Source organism: Juglans regia, chromosome 8, assembly GCF_001411555.2.
Source record: "Juglans regia cultivar Chandler chromosome 8, Walnut 2.0, whole genome shotgun sequence".
Lineage (NCBI taxonomy): Eukaryota > Viridiplantae > Streptophyta > Magnoliopsida > Fagales > Juglandaceae > Juglans > Juglans regia.
The window spans coordinates 20,482,688-20,494,174 of record NC_049908.1 but is presented as its reverse complement, the minus strand read 5'-3'; the positions used below and the strand labels follow the sequence as shown (position 1 = coordinate 20,494,174).

Genomic DNA, 11,487 nt, shown 5'->3' with positions numbered 1-11,487 from the left:
CTGTGAGGTTGCGTTTGGATATTGAGTTGAGTTGATAAAATATTGTTAGAATATTATTTTGAGATTTGAAAAAGTTGAATTATTTATTATATTTTATATTAAAATTTGAAAAAATTATAATGATGAGATAAAATAAGTTAAGAGGAGTTGATAAATCAAACGAACCTTAATGTTACCACTTCCCCTAATAAGAGATAAAAAGAAAATAGTTGTTTACGTTAACTAATCCAGAGTAGTAGAGTGTGTCACCGCTTAGGCCACCACTGCCTCTAGCTTTGGCTACATTAAATAGTTTTAAAAATTTTTTAATAAAAAAATTATGTTGTTTGTGTGTTTTATATTTAAGTACTTTTTCATCTTAAAAATATTAAAAATATGTTTGAGGAAAAATATCATTTTAATTTTTTTCAAATAATCTGGAATGCAATTAAAATTAAAAAAGAATCTGTTAATAGATAAAAATATTCATACAACTTTAAGATAATTATAAATTTTAAATTTTTAAGGGTATGATCATATTTTAAAAAAAAAATCAAATGATCGTCATTTCTACCTCATAAAATATTTTTTAATTTATTTTTAAACAAATGTTACATGTTTGAAAGTGATTTAAACATATGATTATCAAACAGTAAATAACTTTTTAATAGTAAATCTTATTACTTAGACTATAAGTTATAAGCCATAAAATTATAAATTTATTTATTATTATTATTTTTTTACAGCAATCCCAAACATGCATGCTGTCTAATGGCGGAGCCAGTTTTTTTTTTCAATAGGTGCGAAGCTAACTAAAACAAAAAAATAAACTAAATTTTTCTGATATTTATTTTTGTCTTAATTTTTTTTCCATATTTTGAATCCATTTCCTTATTAATTATATAGAAAAAACATCTAATTCAATAATATAACAAAATATTCGATTACCCAACCAATGCTTTACAATTTTAGAGTAATGTTATACACCACACTCTCATCCTATTTTGATCATACTAAATGGTATGTGGCATATTCATCACTATTTGATGATAAAGAAGAATATAATAAATGATCATTTAATAGTGATAAATGTGCCACATCATACTTAGTGGGATGAAAGTGAGATGGTAGTATGGTATATAGAATTTTCCATATATATATATAACAAGGGGTCCTGACACTTAGCTACCATGAAACAAGCTCAGGAGGAGGTGTTGTCTGCATTGATAGAAAATGATCTAAAGTGGCGCCAAAGGGCAAAGCAACACTGGTTTAAGCATGGAGATAGAAATACCCAATTCTTTCATATACAGGCTAGTCAAAGAAGAAAGATCAATACCATCAAAAGGGTCGAGGTCTCACAAGGAAGGTATGTCACTGAGCAGGCAGAGATTGGAGGTGTGTTCACAGGTTATTTCTCTTCACTATTTACTTCCACCAATCCCTCAAATTTTGAAAACTGCCTGTCTGCTATGGAAACAAAACTTGATTTGGAGATGCAGGCATGGTTAATGATCCCTTTCACTAGAGAATACATAACAGAGGCTATTTCTCAGATGAATCCACTAGGGTCTCCTGGCCCTGATGGATTTCCAGCACAGTTTTATCAAAAGCACTGGGAGGTAGTGGGTGAACAAGTGAGTAATTTCGCACTCAAAGTACTAAACCAGGGTGGATCCCTTAAGGAGGTTAATGACACTTACATCACCCTCATACCAAAAATTAAAAACCCTAAGAGAGTCTCAATTTATAGACCTATTAGCCTGTGCAATGTGGTATACAAAATAGTCTCCAAAACCCTTGCAAACAGGCTGAAGGCCATCCTGCCTAAGCTCATTTCACATAACCAAAGTGCATTTGTACCCGGGAGGCTCATTTCTGATAATACTCTAGTTGCCTATGAGATCTTTCATACCATGAACTCAAAAATGAAAGGCAAAAGAGGTTTTATGGCTATGAAATTAGATATGAGTAAGGCCTACGATAGGGTGAAATGGCAGTTTGTTGAAGCTACAATGGCCAAAATGGAGTTCCCTCCAAAATGGATCAACTTAATTCAGACCTGTCTCCAATCTGTAATATACTCAATACTGGTTAATGGTGAGCCTCAAAGGTCCTTTTTGCCTTTAAGGGGCCTTAGACAAGGTGACCCTTTATCCCCCTACCTCTTCATTCTATGTGCAGAAGCCCTCACTGCCCTGCTAAACAAAGCTGAAAGCTATGGTGTTTTGACCCCTATCCCTTTTGGAAGAGGCTCAGTATCAGTGAACCACCTTTTCTTTGCAGATGATAGCCTGCTCTTCTGCCAAGCTTCAACCGAGGAACTTAGACATGTGCTCAACTTACTAGATATATATGAGAAGGCCTCAGGATAGGTGATAAATAAAGACAAATCCTCTATTTTTTTCAGCAGGAATAATAGCCAAGCAGTTCAAAAACAAATTTTGGAGATTGCAGGAGTTAAATCCTCTGGCTCTTTTGAAAGATACTTGGGTCTACTTGCAATGGTGGGAAGAGCAAAGGTGGCATCATTCCATTCACTAATTGATAGGACATGGAGTCGAGTGACAAACTGGAAAAACAAATTTCTATAAGCAGCAGGGAAAGAAGTTCTCCTCAAAGCAGTCCTTCAAGCCATACCTACCTATGCCATGGGTATGTTCTTAATACCAGCCTCCATCACTAGCAAAATAACTCAACTACTCAGGAAATTCTGGTGGAGATTCAATGAAGATAGCTCCAAGATTCAGTGGGTGAATTGGAAACAGCTCAGTTTCAGCAAAGACATGGGAGGGCTTGGGTTTCGAGATTTGAGAAGTTTTAATCTAGCCTTACTCTCAAAGCAAGGTTAGAGAATTTTACAAAACCCAAACTCTCTGGTGGCCAGGGTTCTTAAGCAAAAGTATTTCAGCAAAGTGGGGCTGTTAGAAGCCAAAGTGGGGACAGGGCCATCCTTTGCTTAGAGAAGTATTCATGCAGGTTTAAGGCTGTTAAAGGAAGGTCTCATATGGAGGGTGGGGAATGGAAAACAAATCAATATTTGGTCAGACAAATGGCTGCCTTTCTCTCATCCATATAAGATTTAGTCCATTCGAGATGGGGATTGTTGGTGTGAAAAGGTTTGTGATCTAATTGACCCCCAAGTGCAGAAGTGGAAGGAACCTTTTCTCAAAGAGCTCTTCACCCAACAGGAAATTGATGATATTAAATCTATACCAATCAGTTTTGGGGGGAGAGAGGACCAATTAGTCTGGCAATTTACTACACAAGGGAGATATACTGTCAAGAGTGGATATCACCTCAGTAAAAGTTTAGAGTGTGGACGAGAAGGGGAGACCTCAAGAAAAGTTAATGAAAAACAAGCTTGGAAGGCTATTTGGAAGCTGAGAGTAACCCCTGCTACTAAAATGTTCCTATGGAGAGCATGCAAGGAGGCCTTACCAACTCTTGCAAATCTGAGAAGGAGGAAAGTAGTGGAACAAAGTTCATGTCTGATTTGTAAGCTGGAGCCTGAAACTTCTGGTCATGTTCTGTGGGGCTGCATTGCTGCAAAGGATGTGTGGGGCCAGGGAGTTATAAAGGTGCAAAAACTATCTTTTCAAAGTGATTTAATATTTGATATCTGGTCGAGAATGGTGGAGAGGCTTAGTTTAGAGGAACTTGAAGAAGTGGCAGCTACTATGAGGGGCATATGGACTAGAAGGAACAACACTCTTTATGGTAAATATTTCAAACATCCAACTGCTCTCCACCAACTAGCCAAGGCAGAACTGGTAGCATACAGGGAAACTCTCACAGAGGAGCCAGTTGTCAATCCCACAACTCATGTAGGGACTCAAAAGTGGTCAAAGCCTGAGGTTGGTTCTTTTAAAGTCAACTGGGATGCGGCTGTAAATCAAAGGGAAGGGCATATAGGAATTGGAGTGCTCATCAAAGATCACCAAGGTTTCCCTATTGGAAGCCTACAGGCAAACAAATCCTTCAAAGGAACTCCCTTCGATGCTGAAGCCTATGGCATACTCCTAGCAGCAGTTTTCTGCAGAGAGATGGGCATAACACAATGTCTGTTGGAGGGGGATTCAAAGCAAGTAGTAGATTTAATGAACCACCAACCAAAGAACTGGAGTTTGGGTGGCTGTCTGGTGGAAGATGCAAGGGTGGTACTAAATTCTTTTGCTTGATGGTCAGTGGTGCATACTTTCCGAGAAGCTAACATGGCAGCACATCACCTAGCCAAATTTGCCCTGGACTGCACAGAGGATCAATATGATCTTGAAACATGTCCCTCATGTATCTTTTCTATTGTCACAAAAGAAATGAAGTAGTTGTTCTACTCGATTTCTGTTTGTGTATTATTGTAATCGGACTTATGTCTTAATGAGATCAGTTTCTTTTATCAAAAAAAAAAAAAAAAAAAACAAGGGGTCCTTGCTATAGGGATCACTATTTCAAAGTATAACACATATACCTATATTAATCTTATGTCTACTGTCGTGCTCACAAAAATTAATATAAATTCATTATGCTCTGTGGAATTCTTGAATGTAGGTCACAAATGTGTATATTTATTTCTAAACTACGCTGCCAAGGTTTGATGAATTTACGAACTAATATTGAACTTCAACTTTTGTTACTTCATTCAACATCTTAAGCATGCAATTCATGGCCAATAAATTGCAAGAATGAAAATCGAAATCATCCAATTGTAATTAACAAAGGGTATTCCATATAACCATATTCAACTCATATCCAAAATTCAATGACTACATCCTAGCACTAGAAGAAGAAAACTAGCAAATCATAACTAATAAAATAATCCAATTATTTCTCAAACATAAGTTCGAATTCAACATCCTTAATAACAATTCAACAACTAAAAATTAGAAAAAAAAAAGAACTCAGTAATTACAAAAATCTTGAGCTTCGGTCTTCCTTTCGGAATTACAACTCCTCCTTCAATCCTCTTTTTGTTCTCTCCACCGATCTTTTTTTTTAGACTTCTCTCAATACGCAGCTAGCTTGAAGTTCATCCCCCATTTAGTCTCCTCTATTTTTAGTTTTAAAATATTTTGTTATGTGCTAGCTAATTCATAAACTTTCCGTCCATATCTGCAGCTGAAAATCCAATCAGTTCAAAACCAATTCTCCTTTCAATTTTTAAAACAGATTTTCCCCATATTTGCCGTTGAAAATTTATAATTCTTGGTTGACCGACTTCTAGGTGGATTTATACCATCAAAACAACACATTTTGGAGCAGAGTCATTCATGAAAGTTTACGTTTGGGTAGTGAGAATATTTTAGAAGTGTTGAGAATGTTTGTGAATAGTTATGAGTAGAGATTGAAATAGATTTGTGGGTCCTATTGAGAGTATTTTGAGTTGTTTGGATGTATGAAGTATGTTGAGTTGTTGACTTTTGGATAGATAATTGAAAAATTTGTGGGTCCCATCAATGATTGTGTAACACCTGGACCCAATCAAGCTCAAATTTTTTTTATTTGTTTATTTTATTTGTTTTGTTCATTTTATTTTATTTTCTTCACACATTATTTTGTTTTCTTTCCGCACGTTTTATTCTTTCGGTCTATATTTCTTTTTCACCCGTAAGTTCTTCCGTCCACTCCATGCACACACACAACACAACCTTTCATCCGCACACACGTCTCTCTTGTCTCTCTAGGGTTTCAGCTCACATATATTTATAGACACATGTTATTCCATGCTAGTAAAACTACTACCCAAACACAAGCCGCCGCACCACCTTAGAATCGCAAGCCCAGCCTCCATCCCCTCGGTTTCCTGCACTTCCGTATCAAGAGTCACCCCAAGTAAGCCAGTCCTCCGTCGTCCATACTGCTACCACCAGCAACCTTCGTGCCTAGCCCATACGAAACCGACGCAACCCGTGCACACTGCATCTCCACGGATTGTGGCTCTTCCGCCGTACACCACAATCACCATCTTTAACCTGTTTTTCCCTCAGCCTCCATGCATGAAGCCGCCAACGTCATTACAGTGAACCCATTCCCCACTGCACGAAACCAAACCGCCTAGAATAAAACCACCGTGATTGCCACTATTCAGCCTTGGTGCAACACCACAGCTCGCCCACAATTCTGCCTTGCATCACCGTACCCCACATGGTCTCAATATCCCCTGTTTTAGCCACCGAAAATAGAGCAACCCAACCCGGTGCACTTGTCGTTCGAAGCCACCACACATGGTGCTAGCTCTTCCACGTCGTTACCATCGGCACAGAGAATTCCGACGGTCACTCCACGCCACTCCTATCCGCCGCGTCCCGCTCGGTAAGCCACCGATAGCACCTCCGTGTTACACTCTCTCGGCTTACTCTATGTCTTTGATTTTTTTCCTCATTCGTGGGTCTCTCTCTCTCTCTCTCTCTCTCTCTTGTCCAGTGCTCCGCCGAGATCACCACCGTCTGCCTAGCCCCTCGCCTACGTCGCACGCTGCCGCTTAATTTCCTCCATGAGTAAGCCTTGTCGTGCATGTTATGTTGATTTACGTAAGTTTTTTGTTAGTTTTCAAAGAATTAAATGAAATTACCGTAATACCCTTTACTAGATGTTATTAATGGGCTTTTAAACTTTTATTATGTATTAGTTCACTGTTAGTTATTTATGATTACAGAAAATTATTTTAACATGTTATTAAGTAAAGTTTTATTTTAAAAGTAAACAATATTGGTGTAATGATATTTTTACATTTTAGATATGATTTAGTCTATTTAAAAATAGTTATGGTTTATTTTAAAATTATATTATCCAGTATTAAACTTCATAAGTTGTTTTCATTAATAAATAAGTTAGACTTTTAAATGTTTTTAGTCGAAGTTATCAAATAGACATTGGCGATTTTAGAAAGGGATGATATATTTTAAGGTTATAAAATTTTAGGTTTTGAGGAATTAAGTAGGTTATTTTAGAAGTTTATGATTAAATATCGAAATAAGTGGTTGATAGGAAATTTACGGGAATTATGCGATTATTTTAAGGTGGCATTTAATATTTTTTCGGTATTTTTGAGGAAAATTCTGAAAACCTAAGAAGTCCAGGTAAATGGGGTTCCTATGCTAGACTTTGCGTTAAAATAAAATGAGCTGAGGTTATTTTTGGAAAATATGCATGTTTTGTTATGAAAAGAAATTTGAACTATCTCAGTTATTTGTTCTGCATTACTTATGAGATTCTGTTCAAGAAGAAAATATTTTCTATCATGACTGGTGTAGACATGAGCTTATTTTTGACATTCTGTTTCTGAATTTTGAAAAAGAGAGTGAATATGAAATTTGTGCATAAATTATGTTGTGATATGATTTTATTCTATACCGAAGATTTTGTTTAGTGCTCTGTTTGGATAAGACGTGATTTCTGAAAACCTTTGGCATAACTCTTTGATTCTGAATTTGATTCTGTTTCCGCTCTGTTCAGTTACGGCCAAACCACGGGTTATAATAGTGGATACGGCCCAACTACGGGTAATAATAGTGGATACGGTCCAACCACGGGTAATAATAGTGGATACGGCCTTGCCACGAGTTATAGTAGTGGTCTTTGTTTTGAGTGCACACCTTGGTGACTGAGTGATTTATGTTCTGCTTGACTATTCGCAGATGCACAACCCTACCATGGGGGTTATACATGGCCTCTGTTCTGATATGATGTTCTGATGATGATGATGATCATTTATGCTATGCCAAAGAATATTTTTGAATGAAATTATTTTTAAATCTTCGCTTTGATATTTTGATAACATGCTTTGTTTCCGCACTCTGAAAATGAAAATATTTTGTTCTGCATTCTGATTTCTGTAAATGCTCATGTTTACACACTGGTATATGTTCTATGTTTACTGAGTTGTTTATAACTCACCCCTTATCTCTATATATTTTTCATATAATTTTGATGGTTCAACTAGAGAACAAGAGTATGAAGTTTTAGCAGGTGTGATGATCATAGTGGAATAAGTGCCCGAGGGTATAAGTGCTTATTTGAGAGTCGTAGTTAGTAAACTGATTTTATTTTTCGAGTATTTTGATTTGATGAGTTAAGGATAATTTTGACTTTTAGAGAGTTTTTAATTTATGTTATTGAGATTTTCTTTATTGTCCCCATGGAAGAACTTAGATATTTGAATTGATTAAATTGATTAATATTTTATTGGATTTTCCGGATTTTATAGTTGTACTATTTAAGTTGATTTGAGGTATTAAGAGTTAACTCTCCGGACCTCCGGGAACGGGGCGTTACAGATTGATTTTTTTTAATGATAATTTTATTTATATATAATAGTGATAAATATTATAGATTATGAGTAGAGATTGAAGTGAGTTTGTGAGTCCCATTGAGAGTAAATGAGTTGTTTGGATGTATGAAATATGTTGAATTGTTGACTTTTGAATAGATAATTGAAAAATGTGTGGGTCTCATCAATGATTGATATTTTTTTAATGATGATTTTATTTATATATAATAGTGATAAATATTATAGTGGAGAGACTAAGTACGAAGATGGTTCACTATGTTTGGCATGTGGAGTATTTTCATCAGTACGAGAATACTTGAAAAGTGTTGAGATATCTTCGCTACCCAAACGTAATTGTTCTCAGATTTCCAACGCACTTGGGCTTGCTTTATTTTGGCTTCTAGAACTCCAGATACAAGCTAAAAACCGAAATAGGGTCTGGGCTACAGTAAACTTTTGGACAGATTCGTACTTCTCCATTTCTGCAAAGTTTTGAACTTCAAAACGGCAGAAATGGATTTTGGACTCTTCATAAAAGTTTTAGGTATATGTTTTAGCTTTCCAAAAAGCCAAATAACACTTGAAACTGAGGTTTGTAGCTCTAGTTAGAACACAAAAACCAAACAGTATTCTAGTTTGACTAGACCAAACCAACTAGGATTTGCTCTCTAGGCCTAGCCCGATTTCTACCTCTTCACATCATTCCAATTTCAACCTAATTCAATAATTAAACACCGGCAAAATACCAAGAATTCTCAAGAATTAAATATGACAAAAGTAGAAAAACAATAGTGAGAAAATATTCTTTCCACTGAAATTGATGATTACACAGCAAGTACTATGGGCTGTTATATACAACTTTGTGTCCTCTGCTTAACACTGATGCTAAGAATAAAAAAGACAAATCCTAACGAACCTATTGATGTGTATATATGTCAGATTTACATGAAAAATAAATGAATCTTCTAGAACAATTACTAGTAGTGCCAACTACATATTACTCTTGACCTGCAGTGTCTTGATTAGTCCTGCTTGTAGCTTTTCCCTCACTATATGGCAATCGATATCTATGTGTTTTGTCCTATCCTCTCATGAAACACGAGGTTAGCAACTATGTGTAATGCTTCTTGGTTATCACAAAACATCAATGCAGAATGTGGATGAGGAACATGCAAATCCTTAAAGCAGTTGAACTAGCCACATCAATTCACAAACTTTTGATGCCATTGATCTATATTCAACATTTGCAGAATGTCTAAAAACAGTGGACTGCTTTTTGGATCTCCATAAAATCAATGAATCTCCAAGAAATATGCAAAATCCAATAACACTTCTTCTGGTATCTACACACCCAGCCCAATCCCTGTTTGCAAAGTTTTTTAGATTCGATTTTGATTTAGAAGATAGAAAGAGACCCTGCCTTGGAGCTCCCTTAATGTATTGCAGCATTGTATTTGCTACTGCAAGGTGTGTATGTCTAGGTTTATCCATAAATTGAGAAAGCACTTGAACCACATATGAGATATCTGGCCTTGTAATAGTAAGGTATATCAGTCTGCCTATCAATCCTTTGTATGTTGTAGGATCATCTAGCAAGTTGCCTTCTGTTCTGCTCAATTTTAAATTTTGCTCCATAGAGAATTTCTAAACTTTACTCCCTAACATCCCACTATCTTCAAGGATTTCTAAAGCATATTTCCAGTGACTAAGGGTAATGCCATTTGTTGTTCTAGCTATCTCAATACCGAAGAAATATTTTAGAGGGCCTAAATCTTTCAACTTGAACTTGCTATCTAAAAACAATTTGAGTTCCTCAACTGCACTCATGTCATTAGAGGCTATTAATATATCATCTACATGCACATGCAAAGCTATAAAAGATGATTCAGTAACTTTTGTAAAGAGAGAGTAATCTGTAGTGGACTGAGTGAAGCCATGAGTGATGAGAGTCCTTCAGATTTGCTAAACTATTGTCTCGAGGCTTACTTTAAGCCATAGAGAGACTTGAGTAGCTTACACACTTGCTGAGGCTCCCCCTATTTAGCGAAACCTGGTGGCAAGCTCATATACACTTCCTCATGAAGCTCACTATGCAAAAATGCATTGTTGACATCTAATTAGATGAGATGCCAATTATAAATTGAAGCAAGAGCCAAAACTCTCCTAACAGTTATCATTTTCGCAACAGGTGAAAAAGTCTCATAATAATCGAAACCCTCTTGTTGGGTATAACCCTTGGCTACTAATATGGCCTTGTACCTCTCAATGGACCCATCAGACCTAAGTTTTACCTTATAAACCCATAGGTAGCCAATAGGAATTTTACCAGCAGGTAGTGAGTGAGTTCCCATGTCTGATTGGCTTCTAGGGCTGCTATTTCATCTGCCATAGCCTTTCTCCAGTAAGGGTGACATACAACCTCATGAAAGAATTTGGATTAAGAAATGCTTGATAATTTTAAAGTGAAGGTTCTATGAGAAGTTGAAAGATTATCATAAGAAAGAGTGGAAGTTAAAGGGTGAGGATTACCTACTTGTAGAGAACCATTGGCAGAAAGGGAAGGTTGGAGTGAGGTCTGAGAGGGAAGTAGCCTGAGATGAAAGTCGGTCTGAGTAGGCAAGACAGGTGGTATAAATAGGGAAGATGAGGATGCATCAGTATAATCAATAGGGGAATCAACATGAGATGAAGATGTAGTGTCAGTTGGAGATACATCAGTAGGAATATTAGGAAAATTAGGTATGGATAAAGAGAGAACAAGTACGGAATTTTTAGTTGATGGAGGAGGTGGTAAAATAGATGTTAGAAAAGGAAATATAGACTCATGAAAGACCACATCTCGAGACACAAAAACAGTTTAGTAATGTGGTCAAATAGTTTGTAACCTTTTGTGGCATAGGGATAACTAATGAAAATGCATTGTCTAGCACGATGAGAAAATTTATATCCATGACTAAAGGGAGTGGCAGCATAGCAAATACATCCAAACACCCTTAAGTGACTAAGAATGGGGCTGTGTTTATAGAGGGCAACATAGGGTGAGATATCACCTATAATAGGAGAGGGTATCCTATTAATAATGTATGTTGCTGTCATAATACAATCACCCTAAAATGAAAGTGGAACACCAGATTGACACCTAAGGGATCTAGTAATAGTTAAAAGATGTTGATGCTTTCTTTCTACCCTAGCATTTCGTTGTGGTGTTTCAACACATGATTTTTTATGAACACAACCTTTAG

At 36.3% G+C, this 11,487-nt stretch overlaps 1 protein-coding gene across 1 annotated transcript; it reads left to right on the top strand.

The window, feature by feature from the left end:
• Window positions 1-3,386: 3,386 nt before the first annotated feature.
• Window positions 3,387-4,160, top strand: LOC118349204. Its single transcript, XM_035692806.1, has one exon. It carries the CDS (start codon window positions 3,387-3,389, stop codon window positions 4,158-4,160), a length of 774 nt encoding a protein of 257 aa, XP_035548699.1.
• Window positions 4,161-11,487: the final 7,327 nt, after the last annotated feature.